At 45.8% G+C, this 20,191-nt stretch overlaps 4 protein-coding genes across 9 annotated transcripts; 1 reads left to right on the top strand and 3 right to left on the bottom strand.

Moving 5' to 3' along the window:
* Positions 1-95: 95 nt before the first annotated feature.
* Positions 96-5,244, top strand: LOC100823353 (endoplasmin homolog). Its single transcript, XM_003563227.4, has 15 exons — positions 96-248; positions 991-1,111; positions 1,200-1,353; positions 1,441-1,521; positions 1,615-1,726; positions 1,895-2,021; positions 2,140-2,278; positions 2,677-2,791; positions 2,881-3,062; positions 3,172-3,387; positions 3,471-3,636; positions 3,715-3,853; positions 3,942-4,092; positions 4,251-4,655; positions 4,741-5,244. The coding sequence occupies exons 1-15, from the start codon at positions 179-181 to the stop codon at positions 4,984-4,986; spliced, it is 2,424 nt and encodes an 807-aa protein (XP_003563275.1). The 5' UTR covers positions 96-178; the 3' UTR covers positions 4,987-5,244.
* Positions 5,245-5,463: 219 nt separating this feature from the next.
* On the bottom strand, positions 5,464-8,411 carry LOC100826396 (thaumatin-like protein 1b). Of its 5 annotated transcripts, XM_024457955.1 has the most exons (4): positions 6,931-8,411; positions 6,813-6,831; positions 5,964-6,702; positions 5,464-5,852 (listed from the first exon to the last, which is right to left on the bottom strand). In XM_024457955.1, the coding sequence occupies exons 3-4, from the start codon at positions 6,683-6,685 to the stop codon at positions 5,705-5,707; spliced, it is 870 nt and encodes a 289-aa protein (XP_024313723.1). In that variant the 5' UTR covers positions 6,686-6,702; positions 6,813-6,831; positions 6,931-8,411; the 3' UTR covers positions 5,464-5,704. The 5 variants fall into 5 exon arrangements, with proteins under 5 accessions (XP_024313723.1, XP_024313721.1, XP_024313722.1 ...); XM_024457953.1 differs by having other exon boundaries at positions 6,813-8,411; XM_024457954.1 differs by having other exon boundaries at positions 5,964-6,831.
* A 210-nt stretch (positions 8,412-8,621) lies between these two features.
* Positions 8,622-9,462, bottom strand: LOC100822719 (dnaJ homolog subfamily C member 4). The gene has a single exon (XM_003563225.4). The coding sequence runs from the start codon at positions 9,434-9,436 to the stop codon at positions 8,852-8,854; it is 585 nt and encodes a 194-aa protein (XP_003563273.2). The 5' UTR covers positions 9,437-9,462; the 3' UTR covers positions 8,622-8,851.
* Positions 9,463-10,279: 817 nt separating this feature from the next.
* On the bottom strand, positions 10,280-16,017 carry LOC100822412. 2 transcript variants are annotated; one of them, XM_003563224.4, is made up of 12 exons: positions 15,606-16,017; positions 13,701-14,026; positions 13,515-13,607; positions 13,326-13,416; positions 12,930-13,023; positions 12,239-12,333; positions 12,073-12,142; positions 11,883-11,992; positions 11,648-11,764; positions 11,307-11,383; positions 11,178-11,222; positions 10,280-11,068 (listed from the first exon to the last, which is right to left on the bottom strand). In XM_003563224.4, the coding sequence occupies exons 1-12, from the start codon at positions 15,822-15,824 to the stop codon at positions 10,540-10,542; spliced, it is 1,866 nt and encodes a 621-aa protein (XP_003563272.1). In that variant the 5' UTR covers positions 15,825-16,017; the 3' UTR covers positions 10,280-10,539. The 2 variants fall into 2 exon arrangements, with proteins under 2 accessions (XP_003563272.1, XP_010239656.1); XM_010241354.3 differs by having other exon boundaries at positions 13,500-13,607; positions 15,606-16,016.
* Between the last annotated feature and the right edge of the window lie 4,174 nt (positions 16,018-20,191).

Genomic DNA, 20,191 nt, shown 5'->3' with positions numbered 1-20,191 from the left:
ATCGCTGCCGTCCGTTCGTCCACGTGGCGAGATCGTGCCCGCGTGGACCGGGCGTGCGGGGTCTCCTCCGGGAGCGAGAGAGAGCCCGTTTAAATGGCCGGAAGCTCTCTCGGCTTCAAGCCAGAAGAAGAACACGACGACGAACTCCACCACAGCAGAGTGAAGCGGAGCCGGCACGATGCGCAAGTGGGCGCTCTCCTCGGCGCTACTCCTCGTCTTCCTCCTCGCCACGCTCTCTCCCGATCCAGGCAAGCCTCCTCCTCCTCTCCGGCCGCCGCCGCGCCGCCGGAGCTCTCCCCTCTCCCGATTTTCCGCGGGATTTGTTTAGGTTGATTTCCCGCGGGAGCTCGCCGGATTTACGCCGTAGTTTGCGATCTGTTGGGTTTGGAGAGAGCGCGGGTAGATCACTTCTCCAGTTCACTTACCCTTGTGATTTTCGTGCCACTTCTCAAGTCTGAATCCCGCGCGATGCGATGAATTCGCCGTAGAATTTTCGCCAAAAATAAATTGATAGTAGTGTTTCTAGTTGTTTGATCCGTTCGTGTAGAGGCGAGTGCTACTGTGTCTAGGTGCGATCTCTGATGGTAATTTTGGTCCAGTTCCCTCTCTAGATCTCGCGCTTGAATTTATCTAGCTTTTGGCGATGTGAGTTCGCGACCACCCCGATCTGATGTAATGGCAGGGTGTATGTACAGTTCGACATTACTTGCTTACATCGTTCTTAGATCCGTCGTAGGTTTTGCATCTTTGGGCAAATTATGCGGCTAATTAAGGCCAAGGTTTTAATAGGGTTTACACAAGTCCAGTAGCTCTTGTCAAATTATGCCAGTCTAGTGTTTGTTTAGCGTCAATCTAGTGTTGGTTGTTACTGATACGGCACTCTTAAGATAATGTTCTTGGTGAATTCAAAGGCCTATCTACTTTGTTCCACTTGTATTTATCTGCTGTAAATCTGCACCAAATTTCTGTCTGATCCTGGATGTGCTGCAGCTAAGAGGCTCCAAGTCAATGCTGAGGAGAGCAGCGACGAGTTGGCTGACCTGCCCAAGGTAGAGGAGAAGCTTGGGGCCGTTCCCCATGGCTTGTCCACGGACTCTGAGGTTGTCAAGAGGTGAGCAAGATATCCTGATCAATGCTGATTGTTTCCACTTTTCGTGGTGTTTACATTTGGATTTACAATATTGTTTTGATGTGTGAAGGGAGTCCGAGTCTATCTCCAGAAAGACCCTCAGGAATTCAGCAGAGAAGTTTGAGTTCCAGGCTGAGGTGTCCAGACTTATGGACATCATCATCAACTCACTCTACAGTAACAAGGACATCTTCCTGAGGGAGCTCATATCCAATGCATCTGATGTATGGATTGCATTTTATTTTAATCTTATGTGATTAGATTGCATTGTGCGTGCAAATTAATAAGGGTGATGACTTTGGTTTCTGTAGGCTTTGGATAAGATTAGGTTCCTTGGCCTCACTGATAAGGAGGTTTTGGGTGAAGGTGACACTGCCAAGCTTGAAATCCAGGTACAGTGGACAGGAAAGCTGATGGCCTTTACAGATTTACATGCCTTTGCTTTTTGAAATGACCTTTAAGTCATCTGGAATGTTTATATGCAGATTAAGTTAGATAAGGAGAATAAGATACTCTCCATTCGGGATAGGGGTGTTGGCATGACCAAGGAAGATCTGATTAAGAACCTTGGAACCATTGCGAAGTCTGGGACTTCAGGTACTGCTCATTTCTACTGATTGTGCCACTCCATAATATTTGAAATACCTGTGCAAAGTCAGCGTTGTTGATATGATTTGTGTACAAATTGCACCAAGCACCATATGGTCACATAAGTATCCTTGAAATGTGCTTTTAGATAACGTTAATTGCATGCAACCTTTGCAGCTTTTGTGGAAAAGATGCAGACTGGAGGTGACCTCAATCTCATTGGGCAGTTTGGTGTTGGCTTCTACTCTGTCTACTTGGTTGCTGACTATGTTGAAGTGGTCAGCAAGCACAATGATGACAAACAGTAAGACATTGATATCCTTGTCGTTTTAACATATCAGTGGTACCTTGTTTTGGTTCATCCTTGCCTTCCCTTTGCAATTTGGTTCATGCTATTGTGCTGTTGAATTTCTCTCTGATAGATATGTGTGGGAGTCCAAAGCTGATGGATCATTCGCTATCTCTGAGGATACATGGAATGAACCCCTGGGCCGTGGAACTGAGATAAAACTACATCTCCGTGACGAGGCTAAGGAATACTTGGAAGAAGACAAACTAAAGGTATCACCGTATAAGCATGCCTTTATTGTTATTGAGATTTAATATTTCAAGTTGGCTGCAACATCAAATATGGGCACATTTTATTGGACTTATTATATCTGGCCTTAATCTAAAGTCATAGACTTGTACCGGTAAATTAGTTTCTCTAAATAAAAAGAGCAGATCGTCATCCCTAACTGGAACACTCATTTGCATTTAGCGCATCCATCAATCTTGACTGATGAATATTTTATGCGGTACATTCAAGAGCAAGTGGAAATGTTTGCAGTCTCTTTTATCTTACACTTCATAGTTATTTCTGTCTAGTAATCTGTTGGGGACATTATACAATGAAACACATCTGCTACCATGTGCATTGTTCATGTATGATTTGTTTAACATGGATGCTTGTTTTGCAGGACTTGGTGAAGAAGTACTCTGAGTTCATCAATTTCCCCATTTACTTGTGGGCAACGAAGGAGGTTGATGTCGAAGTGCCAGCTGACGAGGAGGAATCAAGTGAAGAGGAGTCCAGTAAGTTTTCAGTCAATGTTATTCAGTTCTCTTAGATCATACCATGTTGTGTGCATGCAGTAGCTAATGCATCATGCATTATTATGTAGCCACGGAAACTACAGAGGAAGAAGAGACAGAAGACAGTGAAGAGAAAAAGCCCAAGACAAAGACAGTAAAGGAAACTACTACTGAATGGGAGCTTCTGAACGATATGAAGGCCGTATGGCTTCGTAACCCTAAGGAGGTTACCGAAGAAGAATACTCGAAGTTTTACCACTCACTAGCCAAGGTACATACTGCAATTATGACTTCTTAGGAGAGAAAACCTTTACTAAGGAAGCTTTATGACTTGTAGAAGAAAAATAAGAAACAACGTCTGACTTCACTCTTTCTTTTAGGACTTTGGTGACGACAAGCCTATGTCTTGGAGCCACTTCAGTGCTGAGGGTGATGTTGAGTTCAAAGCTTTGCTCTTTGTTCCCCCTAAGGCTCCGCATGATCTCTATGAGAGTTACTACAATGCTAACAAGTCAAACCTCAAGTTGTATGTTAGAAGAGTTTTCATCTCCGATGAATTTGATGATCTTCTCCCAAAGTATCTCAGCTTTTTGAGGGTAATGGATTGCTATTTCATGAATCCAATATTTTGTCCATTGACTTTCACAGACCATAACATGCTATTATACATTCTCTATAGGGTATTGTTGACTCAGACACACTGCCGCTCAATGTATCACGAGAAATGCTTCAACAACATAGCAGCCTGAAGACCATCAAGAAGAAACTAATCCGCAAGGCTCTTGACATGATAAGGAAACTTGCTGAGGAGGATCCTGATGAGTACAGCAACAAGGACAAGACAGGTAACCAGCTTTCCTGGGAAAGTCAAGTCACATATTATATATTTACAGTAGACCTTATAGATCATCTTCTGTAAGCAGATGAAGAAAAAAGTGCATTGGAGGAGAAAAAGGGCCAGTACACCAAGTTCTGGAATGAGTTTGGCAAATCGATCAAGCTGGGGATCATTGAAGATGCAACTAACCGGAACCGTCTTGCCAAGCTTCTGAGATTTGAGAGGTTCGTTCTGTATTCTGCACTCCTTTTAATTTAGTCATGATGAAGTACTGTATGCTGGGACAGAGAACTGAATTTGTATATGTTTCAGTTCTAAGTCAGATGGCAAGCTTGTCTCTCTTGACGAGTATATTTCAAGGATGAAGTCAGGGCAAAAGGATATCTTTTACCTTACAGGAAGCAGCAAGGAACAGCTAGAGAAATCTCCATTCCTTGAGCAGCTAACCAAGAAGAACTATGAGGTATGTTTTTGTAAATGAATAATAATAACAAGGGTAAAATTAGAATGGTCTTTTGTTGGAGGGTTATCTACTTGATTGGCGCCAGTTTGGCCAACAGGGTTAACCTCAAGTTTGTATACAACTTGGCAAGTAACACGGGAACCCGCCTATTTTTGCAGGTTATCTACTTCACCGACCCTGTCGATGAATACCTGATGCAATACCTCATGGACTACGAGGACAAGAAGTTCCAGAACGTGTCCAAGGAGGGCCTGAAGCTCGGCAAGGACTCGAAGCTGAAGGACCTCAAGGAATCATTCAAGGAGCTGACCGACTGGTGGAAGAAGGCTCTTGAGAGCGAGAGCATCGACTCGGTGAAGATCAGCAACCGGCTGCACAACACTCCCTGTGTGGTAGTGACCTCCAAGTACGGGTGGAGCTCCAACATGGAGAAGATCATGCAAGCGCAGACCCTCTCGGACGCTAGCAAGCAGGCCTACATGCGCGGCAAGAGGGTCCTTGAGATCAACCCCAGGCACCCAATCATCAAGGAGCTCCGCGACAAGGTTGCCCAGGACAGCGAGGTAAATACAGTGTCTAGATGCCTATCTTTGCTTTTAACCCCTTGCAAACAACGGCGACATTAAATCGCTATTGTGATGTGTGCAGAGCGAGAGCTTGAAGCAGACGGCGAGGCTGGTGTACCAGACGGCTCTCATGGAGAGCGGGTTCAACCTGCCTGACCCCAAGGACTTTGCCTCGAGCATCTACAGGTCGGTGCAGAAGAGCCTGGACCTGAGCGAAGATGCAACCGTGGAAGAGGAAGAGGAGGTGGAGGAGCCTGAGGTGGAAGAGAAGGAGACCACAAAGGCGGAGGAGCCCGAGCACGAGCAGTACGAGAAGGACGAGCTGTAGTCGCTCTTTTTAGAACTGTTGTTTCATCTAGGTGCAGAAGGTGAGAGGCTTGTCTCTCTCAGTGCTGGAAATGTGATGGGTTTTGAGGGACGTCCATTTTTCCGTGCGAAAACGCATCATGATATACAGGGTTTTTTGTCCATGTACCTAGCTACCTTAAATGATACTCTAGCTAGTTCGACTTCGCAGTTGCCTGATTCCTGAAGCGCCCTTTTGTATACTGGAGTATTTCGTTATCTTAATAGTCGTTCTGTAACAGGGCTTGGATGTTGTTAGTGTGCATTACTAGTTACCTCGCGGCAAATCAGCTCAGTTCTTGATCATGTGAAAATATAGTGAAGAGTCAAAATCTTATGGAAAGATTTGCACTGGAGGTTTGCAAATGGGCACAGCTTACAGATCACTGTTTTAGATGCCTCTTCACCATGAGGTTATTTGTTCAGTCTCATGTGCTATCGCCGAAGCTACTGAAAGAACTTGAAAGCTGAAACGAAATTTTCATCTCTCTGTTCATCTACATCTGTCAACTCTTGAAGAAGTTATCTGCCTTTAGCTTTCTCTCCGGGCGGCGAAAAATGTAATCTCTCTTCAAAGTATATATGCTAAACTATCAAATCTTCCAGCCATTACAGAACATCTACACAAAAATTGCAATGAACATGACATTCTACTGCTTGGGTGGCATCTGAAAGAGCACACTCTGAAAAACCCAAGCACTCTATAAACCCAGGTTTATGATAAAAAGGAGGAGGAGGACAGCGATGACGGCGTGGCTGGTCGTCGTCGCCGGATTTGCTCCACCCGATGAGAACGCCATTGGTGGGTAGGCGGCGGCAGCACTGGCCGGAGGGGACGCCTTCCCGCCGCTAAACAACGTCATGAAGCAATGTATTAGTATCAGGCTATCCTTTTATAATTCAGACGACGTGCCTAGCCGGTCCAAAGAGAATAATCCAACAGAGAGCTCACTCACTCACCTTGACTCGCCAGGGCAGAAGACGACGTCGTACCCGCCGCCATTGCCATTGCCGGCGCAGGTAAAAGTCGACGAGGCATCATCATACGCGTAGCTGTAGGCTTCCGGGCACTCGGCCTTGAAGAACTTCGAGTACGCCGTGGGCGCGCAAGTGTTCGGCGTCCCGTGGTCCGGCCCGCTGCAGCAGTACTCGGCCGTCCCGAACGCCCCGCACGCGCTCCGGCACGCCACGACGCCGCGCGCCGCTCCGGACGGGCCCACGCCGCCGCCGGCAACGCTGACGCTCAGCTCGCGCGGGCACGCCGCGTTCACGTCCGCGGGGCACCCCGTGGCGCGGCAGCTCGCGTTCCCCCGAGGCGCCACCAGCACCGGCACGTTGTAGCCGTCCACGAGGCTCACGTCGTAGAAGTCGAGGCCGCCGGCGCCGGCGCCGGTGTTGGAGGAGAGGGTGAACTCGGCGAGGGTTGCTGGCGGGGCGGCGCCGTGGCCCGAGCACTCGAGGGTGCCCGTGCCGCAGTCGCCGGTGACGCAGGAAAAGGAGGAGTTGTTGTAGGCGCAGAGCGTGCGGGCCCAGAGGCGGCCGGACCAGCCGGCGGCGAGGGGGACGGGGAGGGACTGGCCGGGGGAGAGGGCGAAGCCGGTGGTGGGCGGCGGCGGGGTGCCGGCGTTGGAGAGGATGCCCGGCCACACGGGGTAGCTGCAGCTGTTGGTTATCGTGAACATCGTTTCAGGCCGCGCTCCTGGTGATCCACAGCCATTTGATCAGAGCTTAATTCCAACAACTCCAACGTTTAATTAACAAGGCAAAGAAGAAGGCACTCCGTATACAGTATATGCAAGGGCGTCGTACCGTAGAACTCCCTCCGATCCTAATTAAATTGTTGTTGTTGTTTAGTTTAAATACTCCGTAGTTCAAATTTGAACTAAAACAACGGCAATAATTTATGATCCAAGGGAGTATTACTTACCACATTGATCACAAGAAGGAGCAATAATTTGGTATACCTTGGAGGAAGGAGAAGCAGAACAAAGAGAGAAGTAGCAGTGCTCCTCCTGGACCAGCTGGAACTCCTACCATGGAGGAGGAAGAAAGAGAGGAACTAGCACAGCACAGGGAGGGAGATCAGGCAAAATTAGAGATGCCCAGACGAATTAGGAATAAAATTTTGGCATGTCAGTTCCATGAATGAGATAAGCTAATTAAATATGGATTGTTAAATGTTAATGTTGTCATGAGATGTTAAATTAAGGGGTGGATATTAAGCTAGTTTGTTGCTTTGGAAGGAACATTGAAGGAAGGTTCGTTCAAGCACTCCAATGTGATTTGTAAGTAGTTGCAAGTAGGTGATCGATCCATTCTTTGTTAGATTAACATTTTGTTTTTTGTTTTCTTGGCCGCGGCCGGTGAGTTGACTCGGATCGAAACAAGCCAGGACATATACTAATTCCAGAATCCAAATCAAAACAGGTTAGCTAAGCATGTGTCGATGACGCCCGATCAATTAAGAATATTTTTTTCTTTCAAAATGAAATACAGTAAGAATTTTTTTTTTCTACCGTAAAAACAAAAAAGAGAACTTTGTTTCTCGGGGTGAATGCTCATACAAAGATTGATTCAGGATTCAGGAGAACAAATGCTACACCGTAAGACCAGCAGCCCATGAGGCTTTCTCACACGGCCCATGCGGTCTCCTTCCGTGCAATGGGCTTGGGTCGGGCCTCCCGTGATGCCGTACGTGCAGTTGAAGGCTCGAACTATTCTCATGCAAAAAAAGTTAGATTCAAAAAGCAAGCAGCCCTCAACTCCTGCTTTACTTTTCAAATGCTTAGTACTCTCTCAGTCTAACAAAAGATGTCTTAATTTTAACTTAAATTTGAATGCATCTATACACTAACTTATGTCTAGATACATTCAAATTTTGATAAATTTGAGACATTTTTTGTTCGACGGAGGGAGTAATACCTTCTCCGTTCAACAAAAAATGTCTCAAGTTTATTAGAATTTAAATGTATAGATGTAATCAAATTTAGTCAAAGTTGAGACATTTTTTGTTAGACAGAGTGAGTACTGTATTTTTTTTTGCCACACGAGAATCTACGGTACAACGGGCCTGTTTAAAAAAGAGTTGTAATTTTCGTAAGAAGCTCTTTTAGTGGTTAACTGGTTATGCTAAATACCGGTTCACCCATAAAAATTTACACCCATTTCAAGCGGGCTACCCAATCCCATACAATACCTAGAACGTTTCACAAAATCAGACAATAGTTGCTCTCGCAAGACAAATGGCCACTTTAGAAATTTTGACCAACCAAAATTAAATGTTCTGCATTTTGGGACGGATGGGGAGTAATTTTTTTGTGAGTAACCATTGTTATGCATCTGCCACTGTTTTCTCCTATATCCAATGATTCACGACAGAGACATGTTGACGTGACAATCTAAGAAATAACCGGCATGGATTATCCACTCAGTAATTCCACTATGAAAAGAGTTATGTATGCTTTTTCTTAGCCGGCAGAAAAATGGTTATTCATAAATCGACGCTAATAACTATCCGATGTATTCATTCACCGAGATATGCAAAAGGATGAGAAGATCTTCGTCGGAGTTTGAACTGGTCATTGTCCTCTCATTCTAATTAAATTGACCGAGAAAGAGTTACTCTTAATCTTTAATCCATGATAGATGATTAATTTACATATTACGGCTGGTATATTGTTTGAAAAATAAAATAAAATTAGCGGCACTGCTTGCTGATCGAGCGCACAAGAGATCTTTAAAACCGCCTCTCGTCGTGCCCGTCCACAGATCAGGCGTCCGCGTGGCTCGATCCGGGCCGTCAAGTCCGGATCGGACGGCCCCGCAGAAGCCGGCGACCCGGCGTGCTCCTACCAGCACTGGTCCGTCTCCCACGTCCGCCGCCGGAACGACGCCGGCGCGGCCGCCCGCCGGAAGAGCGCCGCCACTTCCCGGTCGTACCGCGCGCGCTGGTCGGTGTCGGACAGCGTGGCGTACGCCGCGTGCAGCCGGATGAACCCTTCGCCGTCCCCGGATCCGGCGTCCGGGTGCACCTCCCTCGCCAGCCGCCGGTACGCCGCCTTGATCTCCCCCCTGCTCGCCCCCGCCCCCACCCCGAGCACCTCGTAGTGCGTCCTCCCCGCCACCGCCGGCGCCGCCACCGCAGCCGCAATAGCGCGCGCCGCCACGCACCTCCTTGCTCCCTTCCGGCAAGGCAAAACCACCGGCCCCGCCACCACAACCGCCGCCGTCGACGCAAACGCAGCCATCTCTCGATCCAGAGGAATTTCTCGACCCAGATCTGAGCGAAGTACAGCGCAGCACAGCTTATCTCTGAGACTGTGGACAAATATACAAGACGCCAGTGGATTTATAGGAACTCGAGGGGGCTGGGGAGTCTGTGTGCGCCAACCGTACGTCCAGCTCTTGATCTTATCTCCTTCCTTTTTTATCATCCATCAGGCATCAGAGAAGAAGAAGAAGATTATATACGGTGTTATCTATGTGAGCCTCTGCTGAGTCAGCAGCACAGCCACTAGCTCCCCACTCCTGCAGTGCAGAGTGTGTGTTGCTTCTGTAATGCTAAGACCAAGGCGGTTGCTTTCGCGCCATAAATTCGTGTGGGGTGGCGGGAGATGATTGCTTCTCTCGATCTCTTCTTCCCCAGAAAAATTAAACGGACAAGATAGACCCCAGCTGAGCTGAGCTAAGCTAGCTCATGTGAGTGAGGCTGATTGTTGCTGGGACTGATATTTAGTTGTTTAGGATCAGTTTTTGACTTTTGGGCGACCTTGTTATTATTCCGGTGTTTGTGGTTATCTGAATCCGGCGCCTGTTGCCCACTGGCTGTCTGAAAGTGAAGGCTAGGTGCGAACGTCTGCGACGGCCAGGATGAGTATCTATTTTGGTTCTGCGAATTCGATCATTTGCCGGCGCCGTGCATCCAGATTACTCTAGACGGCGCCGACACGAAGGCCAATCAAACAAGCTGGCTGGGGCATGGATGGGAGCGGCCGACATGGACGGGAAATGGAAATGGGAGAGTGTTTGCATTATCAGTGCATACAGGCATCCTGATAAGATGGAAGGCCAGCTGATCTGACCTGGGGAAGATATCATCAGTACAGTATAGGATAAGCTTGGGACCACCACCAATTTCCTTTTCCTTTTAATTTCTAGAAGATAGAATAAAACAGTTGTGGTGGAAGGCACTCATTTTGTTGTGAGGACAAGAGCTACACCAACAGATCTTCTACTGGAAGGCCAGAAGCGTAATTAAATTCAGACACACAGGGAAAGACAAGAACCACTTCTTCTTTTACTTGAGTGAGGCATGCAGCATCACTATTGATCTTCTAAACGTATTTCGACTCAAATCACCAAGCTGCAGTACTACTAAGTTATTGTATATATATTTTTCACTATGTACATAAACTAAGAGAAAGTATAAATATAGGCAGATCACACATATACAAGATACTGCTCCTATATAGAATCGGCGAGCCGGAAGAAGATGGCAAAAGAATACCTACTCTGTGCAGCATGTATATACATCTCTCTAACAAAATGATGAAGTCCTCAGTATGTCCAGCCCATCTATTACATCCAGATCCCTTGCCTGGTCTCGGCGCGAAGCTGAGTTCTTACCGAACTCCCTCGCCGGAGAGCTGCCGTGGCTCCGGCACGAGTCCCAGCTCCGGTGCGCCCTGTTCCCTCTGTCGGGCGGAGGCTCGCAGCTCTTGCTTCTGCCGTAGCTCGTCGTCCTCCTGAAGCTCAGGTGGTCCAGCGTCTCGCGTTCCGAGTCCGACAACGGGCTTGGGCATGTACTGCCACCGTTGTTGTTGTTGATCGGAGACGTGTTGTGCTGGGTCTCGGATTGCATGTCCGATGGCCCCTTGCGGGATCGAGAACGGCCCTGCTTTGCGGACTTGTGCCCGTAGCCTCGGTTCTTCACCTGGACCACGAGATGATGGAGCTGGACCACGAGCTCGAGCATGTGCTGCTCCGTCTTCGCCTTGTCTGCGTGATGAAGCGTCTGGACGCGAGTGACGCTGTGCCGGGGACTTGATTTCTCGTTCAAGTCACTCCTGTAAAATCGCGATGTTATTAGGTTATGTTGTTAAAAGGGGAGGAGTTGATGCTATGTTGTCAGTAGGAAATGCAAGAGGGACAAGGAAATCAAGACTTGATACTCACCCGAAGTTCGCCCATTCGCCGACCCATCCAAAACCTTGATGTGCTCTGACATAAGTATAAAAAACAATAATTATTTGGAAAAAAACTGTGCTCAGAAGTCTGAATAGATTGACTAAGAACCCAACCAACCTTGCGGTGTTTTCTGCGACTGGCAGAATCCAGCGAAGGGTTTTCTGCATTTCAGCCTTGATTTGAGATACAGAACGCTGCAGGAAATAATAAAGGATCAGTGTGTGCGCATTGACGTGCAAAGGCTAGCAACAGAATCAAGTCCTTGCTTGTCCAGAAAATATATGCAAAATGCCTATCACATTATGGAGTAATCCAGCTTACAGTGCTTCAGAATTGAAGCATGATCATGGAAATGGACATAAATGTGTACTCCCAGAGTGTCAGTTCAACATTTCTACTTGCAAAAATAATAAAATGGAAATGAATCATTTTGTCTGCAGCAGTGTTGTAAGACAAACCTCTTCTTCAGTATTGCATGATTGCAACCGTGCTCGTAGAGCTGACTTCACTGTTATTGGAAGTCCATGGTACAGATTGTCCCTAGCGCTAGGAGGAAGAGAGAGTGGTCGGGAAACCTGTATAGGTACACATGGTATATTGAGATCACATGGAAAGTTACCCTAAGTCAACATAAGGAAAGTGGGACATCAAGCAGTCACATTAAACATGGCATGCATTGTCAAATTAACTTACTATATTTTCAATTTGATTGATAATGTTAGCGTAATGTAGTGCCAGACCACAGGGACCAAGCCTTCTGTTCTGAACTTGTTCGTAATCGATGAAGTCGGTACCTACAGGAACTGTTTATTCAGAGAAGTATCAGGATGCTTTCAGATACATTTTGTGGGAAGAATAAAGCATCCAATTGAGAATTAATTACCAGCTTCACCAAATGCATCCCGGATTTGTTTATGCAAAAATATGACGATATCAACAAGCTTTTCTACAATCTGGATAGAGAAAACACAAAGTAATGTTAGCACCTTCGAAGAGACAAAAAAGGTAATATACAAGTAGCACAAGCAAATGTGGTTGAAGATAATTACATCCTCCAAAGGTTTGGACCACAAGGATTTCTTCTTCAGAGTCTTCACAAGCTTCCTTTGGCGCTTCAGTTCACTATGCAAAATCATAACACTCTCTGCAAAGAGCAAAAGTTGAATAAGATAAATATCTCTAATTGCAACTTTAGCAGTACATGGAGCGTTAAAATAAATGTCAACTACAAATATGGCTGTATAAAAGTCTACTGCGACATAAATATTTAAGTATCTATCAGAATCTCTCTAACGATACCCGGCTGGAAGGTAAACTACCATTTATTGTAGCTTATTCTCTAAAAATGCAAAATTTTCTTTTGTTCCCTGGTTCTCTATGTAAGATTAATTGCTGTGATGCTTGATTTACCTGCCTATTTATTCCAGTACCTGCCAAAAATTGGTTCACTTGGATTGCAAAAGGTAATATATGAAACATCCAGAAAGAACACATGAACTTTTACTTTACCAACTTTCTTACTACAGAAAAAATACGCATCACAACCAAACAAAACATCATTGTCCCCTTCAATGGAAAACTATAGTGCTCGTTGTAGTAACGTTTTGTATTAAGATCTACTCACTAAATTTTTTACTTGCATACTGCGATCATTGTTTGCAGGTGATATAGTGGAAAAGCAATATGCGTGCATTTTTAGCCAGTGATTGTTTAAGAACAACAGCATCAGTCTGTTTGTACCTCGTCTAGCTGCTGGTACAGACTCCTCTTCATGAAATTTCCTTTGGAAATCCTGCTCAAATCTATCCAACGCGTGCAATTCATGGTAAAGCTCCTGCAATGATAGAACTAGCTCATTAGCGTAATCTTCAAGCCAGTGTAATGCAAAAAATAGTTTGGTCCACCGGCAAACCGTACTCCTAGCTAGTTGGCTGTTATGCAATAAACTCAATTTCGAGTTATAAAAACTGCAATAAACTCAATTTCGAGTTATAAAAACTGCAAGGTTCTTGATGACAGTGAAATTTTTGTGTCCATAAACATTAGATTATTAAAAAGTATCCGGCAGCTCCCAAAGTATAGAAATGAGGAAATTAAGTTAAAACAAAAGAGTTATTATGGCATAGAAACACATACAGAAGTGTTTTGAGCCAAAGTAATCAAGTGCTGGACAGTAGTTTCCATATGCTCTTTTGAATGATCCTGGGGCGTAAAATCTGCCATTAACCTGCATAACAGAGTAACCCATGAAGTTCGGAACAAGAAGTGCTGAGAAGAGGTAAATAGTGACATGAGAAAATAAGTGCATACTTCTCAGAAGCATACTTGTCAAAATACCGTCCCAAGTTATGCCATATAGGATCTTTACACAGGTCACCAAATCGAATTACTTCTCTTGAAAAGATGGCAAGCTCTTCCCTGTTGAATTCCATTTAAAGTCCACATCAACCACGATTATGTAAGATAAATAAAACAAAGATCTAGGCCAGCTTATTTCTGAACCAATAATACCTTTTGTCAAGAGCAGCAATGTGCAAGAGCTCACTGGAATTTGAGGAAATTAATATTCGCACACCATCCGAATGCAAAATTTCTTCCTTCAGTTCTTTTATACTCTCGTCAGAGCACGATCTCCACAAACTAGAAGCTTTAGCTATTGTGTTTGCAACTTCAAATGCTAAGATGTCAACTTTATTTCCTCGATTTGTTCCTCCATAGAGAAACCCACTGCCATGATTCAAACTTGCAATGCCACTGCCGAGGGTATCTAGCACCTCGACAGCCTTTTCCAGACCAGCAATGCTGGCCCTTCCCAGAAATGTACCTGTTTCTGATACCTGGCATAACTTAGTATGTCAGAGTTAATGTGAAAAAGGCCGCTGCTACTCTGCTAGAAATACCCTATGATTTCTATGTTTGAAAATCCAATGGAGTGATAACAAGTTACAGCAGAAAGCAAGTAGAAGAAAAAGGGAGACGAATTGACCCTTTAGCCTTAAGAAACGTAACCGGTTTTACCTTTTAATAAAGAAACTAAGAAAGGAAAAATGTTACCATGTGGCATGCACGGTAATCAATCTCAAAAGTCAAAACTTATATGAAAACAGAAAGACATGTTTGTTTTGAACTAATTATGTTGTTCCAATTAAATAATATTGTTACTACGGTACGATATTTCCAATTTGAAGTGCATGCTACTCCTTGTAAGGAAATTCCATAATCCGTTCAAGTTCATTGTCCTGCTGAAGATGCTCGCTGATGCTCATTGGCCAGATCAAAGTAGACAGAAGCTATCAGAACAACGCGGATACGATCAATTGAATTCCCTTAGCCCAATCATCATTTTCAGTGTCGTGTGGCGTAGATTTCCCATCTCTTGGTATGGGGTGTCAGCCAGGATCAATTGTCCAAATCATTCCGTAAACACGTCGATAGTAATGTCCACCGGGACTGCTTCTTTATTGTCATAACCATGTAATTCACGACAGTTTTTACACCCGGTATGCTTCCTTCTAACTGTAAAATCAAAGGGGCCAATTTCATGATTTACGAGAGGAAGTCTAGTACAATATCTCAAGCTCCATGATGTCATGAAAAGGTGGTCAACGGCAACAAAGGTGGAAGTTTCTGTCCGGGTCTCTGGCTTGACCAGTCCAATTAGTAGACAATGGCTGACAGCAACCCGGATGTAAACAAAGCAGGCCTGCCCTTCCCATCTCCAAGTGAAAGGAATCATCCTCCTATGACAAAGCTTGCAATGCGAAAAAACAAAGGGCCGCAATGCTTGACTTCACACCCTGGATTCGTGCCCGTTTTGGGCGCTGCTTCTTGTAGTATCTGTTCCCATGGGCCCTGCTCCGCTGAAAGCACACGGTGATTGATTCCAAACGTCCATGCCGACAGCTGTGTTTCCTCTTAACAAAATTTTGTTCTGACGAAGTTGACTATGTCGAAGACCGCCAGGGCCAATCCCGAACTGCGCTGCAGCTTCACCTGAAACGACGACTGGCCACTATGGCAGGCTTCACCGGAGAAGATGGCTTAAGCTTCACTAGGACCAGTATGATTTGATTTGATATGCAATATCTCAAATTAAGCTTCGGCGGATTGGAATTCCCCGAAGAAGCGGGGGGAAGAGAAGGGACCATCCCATTGAACAACAACGCGCGTTTCTCACGATTGAACCGGGTAGCTCTACCTAACGGGCCAAACGCCATCTGTAAATCAAGTGCTCTCTCTCCTCCCTCGGGGAATCAATTCAAAGGCCGCCGGACTCTCCGCCAGCCGGCGAGCAGCGCGAGTCGAACGCGGTCGAGCAGAGCAGAGCGAGACACGCACGCAAGGAGAGAGGAAAGGGAGGGGGTAGCAAGCAGCAAGACAGCATGAGATGAGAGGCGGTATGTAGCAGCAGCGTACCTTGTGCGACGGGAGCTGCTTGCGCGGCGGCGGCGGGATGGCAAGCTCGCCGGAGTCGTAGTCCCCGGGTCCGTACCGGCCGCGGCGCGCGTCGTAGGCGGGCCCGAGCGGCGACCGCTGCTGCTGCTGTTGCTGGTACTGGTGGTGGATCGACCGCGGCCGCGGCCCCTCGTCCCCTTCCGCCTCGCCGTCGTGCCGCCTCGAGAACACGCACCCCATGGGGCAGGCTGGTGTGGTGCCGCGTGCCGCTCCGGCGCGTCGAGTAGATAGACGAGCTTGGTGGAGGAGCTCCGGTGCTTCGATCTCGGCGCGGGATTGGAGCAGGAGCACGGGGGAATTAATGGAATCGCGGGAACTGGATTGGGGAAGGAAAGGAAGGCGAGAGAGAGTGTTTGGTTGCTTGTGTTTGGGTTTTTGGCCTTTTTGTGTTGGAGTCGTCGTTGGTCGCCGTCGTCTGCCGTTCGCATCCTTTGACTTGTTCTCACCACACATTTTCCTCTTTCTTCTTCCTTGTTTTCTATTAACAATAAATGACCATTCTAACTCTCTTTTTCAAGTTACTTACTCGGTAAAATCTTTTTGAAAAAAATTATATCTAACTATACATCCCACTAAATTATATCGGCAATAACATTTGATTGGCCAGTCAAATAAAGCCGCCCCACTCTTAATTCGGTGTTTGTAGCGGTAAGATTAGTAGACCGGCCCGCAGGTAACTGTCAGTCGTAAAACTGAGAATGCCTCCCTCTGACTATATTTTATAGCTTTTACTTTTCCGTACAGTACTATCATTTCTCTTCTCAACGGCAGCACCACGTGGTATCTGATCTGATCGCCGATGAACAGCAGCTATTAGTAAGATATAGATTAAACAGTGGGAGTTCATTTATATAATGAGGATAAAATCTCCTAGGGGTCGATCGAGTCCCCATCGGAGCATATTAGTTACTCGCTCCGTCCAATAATAGGAGGCACGTACGTCTTCTTGAAGCGTTAGTTTAGCTAACTAAATATTAATTAAATAATTAAAAATTATATCATTAAAAAGGTCTTTCGATAACGAATCTACTGATTACTTTTTGTTTAAAAGCATATATATTTAATTAATCAAATGAAGAATTTAGGCATGGATGCATACCTCGTATTATGGGACAGAGGGAGCAGCTTTCTTTGTTTAATCCTGGTCAAAGATTGCATGCGCGATCCATGAAGCGTTTTGAGCTTTGACCAGCCAGCCGCATATGCAAAGTCACAATCTCCAACAACACTTGCACCGGCTCGATTACATTCAGACGTGGCACACCAATGCTACCTAGCTACTCCCTCCGTTTCATAGATATCTAGACGTTTAAAAAAAATATATACATCTATTTTTAGGTAAATTTGAGGCAAGAATTATGAAACGAAAAGAGTAGATTAAATCTCAACATTTTCACCAGCTAGGTGCAACCGTGCGTAAGCAGAAAACGAAAACACGCCCACGAGACACTGACAGCGCGCGGATCGATCGAGTAACTGAGACAGACCGACTGGGGCGTAGGGGAATCATTCACGGCCGTTCGATCAATCAGGAATGCTAGCTAGAGATGTTAAATCTTCCATGCACGTGCGCATGTCGAACTAACACTACGTACGGTCGATTGGCGCACGTGGCTTCCTTGTTTAAGGTATAGTATCTTGACTTTTTGGACTTTGTCGCACGCTGGCTAGGAAATGGTCAGGTCAATGAGCGAGTATGTATCGATCGGGCATCTTCTCCGTGTTCAAACACCTTCTTGCTGGCAGCTGGCTGATCTAGCTACTCCTAGTCCCATAACAAGAAATCGAATAGTTCCTTGTGAGGATAGTTATGCTATGTTTCTCCTGGCTTCGTCTCTTGGTGTTTCACCTAGTCAAAAAAAAATCCAACATGACATCATGGTAACAGGAAAGAAAAACTTTTGTCATCTCTTATCTTGGATACAACTCATCGTTAATGTACTTTCTCCGGCGGTATATTTCTGGTGGGCACCCTCCGTGTACTCTTATCATAGATACAATCCGATGGGCCGCAAATTTCATTTACTCCCTCCATCCAACGAAAAATGTTTCAATTTTGACTAAATTTGAATGCATCTATACATTAAGTCACGTCTAGATACATCCAAATTTTGACAAACTTGAGACATCTTTTGTTGGACGGAGGGAATACATCTTATGGAGAGCAGCGCGCTCACTTCCAACCTCCGTACGTAATTCATATTTGGGTGGAAACGACTTCCTTGGTATACATACAAGAATGTATACTGTACAATATTGGAATAACACGTATCATAGCCGTTATGGAGCGGAAGGTGCATCATACATACAAGAATGCAAGCAATTGCTAATTTCGATCGTGTTAGGTTTCCAATAATCGAGCAGTCTGGAAAACACCACGTGTCCTACATATATGTCTCAAAATAAGTGACGTGGATTTGTAATAAAAAATACTAGAAGTGATTGTATGCAGATTAAGGAGTAAGATTTTTAATGGAAGGAATGAAACAGTAAAGCTAAACCATCCCTCTCTTTTTGACCGACAACCTAAGGGTTTGACTAGAAGTTAAGCTCCCATTATTTTTGCAGCGGACCATGCCGATTAACATTTGATTCTGGAATAGTACTACAAGGGTGCTTAACAAACAGGATACAAATAATTAATTATTACAGGGAGCAATAATGACCTAAAAATTACTTGTCGAAATATTATATGTATCTAAATTTTTTTTACACGTAGATACATCCGTATTTGAACAAATTTGATACCATAATACCATTAATCCTTTGTTTGTCTCTCTAGTCTCTAGGACGTACGCCGCCCGCCCTCATCGATCGTGTCTGGATGTTTGGTAAAACAAAAGACGCTATCAACTCTACGTGCAGAATAGAAAAGCTAACAATTCGACAGATATTCTGTCCTGTCCAGGGCGCTACAACAAACAGAAACGGCACTTATATAAAATCGTGCCGGTAGAAAACAGATCATGTAAAGCAAACTAAACAAAGGGGAGAGGTCTTCCTCCTCGAGCTCCTCCTCCCCGTCGTCGTCCAAAGACATGACGCAGCTCGCCATAAGGTAGGTAGACTCATGGCGGACCTCGGCGAAGAATGGCCTAGGCGGCGGCGCCTCGTGTCCGGCGAGGACGACGACGACGGGCCTGGCGGTGAAGTTGACGTGGCCGAGCATGAGGCCTCTGGCGATCATGATGCCACCGTTGCTCACGGGGGGCTCGATCGACCAGCTCGTACTTGATCTCGTTGCCCGGGTCGCCGTTGTAGTGCATCTCCGCGTACTTGTCGCTCTGCCTCACCCAAGTGCTGGCAGTTTTATAGTTGTAGCACTCCAAGTGCATCTTCTCTTGGTCGCCCCCACCGCCCGAGTCTTCGGCGCGTTGTTCGCTGGGAGAGCGGGGAGAGTCCGGGTCGAAGACGGGGTCCTCCTCAACCTCGTACGGGACGAAGCAGCGCACCGGCGGCAGCTTCCTGCTACCGGCGGCGGCGGCCGATGGTGGTGCAGATGACGGCGCAATCTCCATGGGATTAATCAAGCGCACCTGCAGGGGAACGGGAGTTTTGCGTGCGTGGGTTGTGTGTGCGTTATTTTTTTTTTGAAACATTTGGCTTTATTGATTCAATAGACAGAATACAAAGTATCGACTGAAGTGAAATAAAAAACAACAATGAAGATTTCTAATGAAATTATAAGTTACATCAAGATTCTTCGAAGTAAAAATCTCTAGATCCGTTATCCGCATCTTGAAATCTCTCTATGTCTTTCGTGATGAAACTGCAAAAGACCGATCCTGAACAAGCTGGACTAACCTTGTAAGTTTTTAATAGCCGCATGAGTCGCTCACCGCAACCGATAAGAACTTATTATCGTTGAACGCACTTTGGCCGGAGACACGCCCTTTACAAGTCAGGTTGTCGAAACCCACATCCGTCACCGAACGAGGAGCAAGAAGACCAATGGGTCGAGATTGATGGCTTGGCTCCAGTATTTATCACCCGCCCGGCCCATCCATCCACGACTTGGAACCGGACTCGGAACTAGGCCGCGACCGATCGACCCGATTGATACAAGGGAAAGTTGTCACCATGCCTGAGCCCAACACCGTTTTTGAGCCTCTCTACTGGTCTGTGGGCTTTATTTGTCCACCTGAAAGTTGTTTCGGGCCATGAAAATCTGTGCCTCTAATTCTTTTTTCACTCCACCTGAAAGTCTCCGCCGGCGAGCACCAGTTCTTTTGTTATTCCTATTGTTCCTACGTTTGCATTTTACTTGCTGAGTAGTGGCTGATTGCTATATGGTATAATGGCCGATCGGTTAAACCGATAAATCGGTCCGATATCCGATTAGTAGTCACTACCCGACCGAACAGTTATCGATTACCGATTTCTTGAACAATGCTTAAATCTAAGTCGACGAATCAGACCCGTTAACATTTGAGGGTCATTCTCGCTCTCTCCTCTCCCACATGATATCGTTGGATTGAGATCCGATGGTCGAGCATCTCAAATGATTTCTTACTAAAAATCAGTCAACTGATCAATAGCAAAACTGG

Source organism: Brachypodium distachyon, chromosome 1, assembly GCF_000005505.3.
Source record: "Brachypodium distachyon strain Bd21 chromosome 1, Brachypodium_distachyon_v3.0, whole genome shotgun sequence".
Taxonomy (NCBI): Eukaryota; Viridiplantae; Streptophyta; class Magnoliopsida; order Poales; family Poaceae; genus Brachypodium; species Brachypodium distachyon.
The sequence above is the reverse complement of the archived record's forward strand: the minus strand, read 5'-3'. Positions and strand labels throughout refer to the sequence as shown.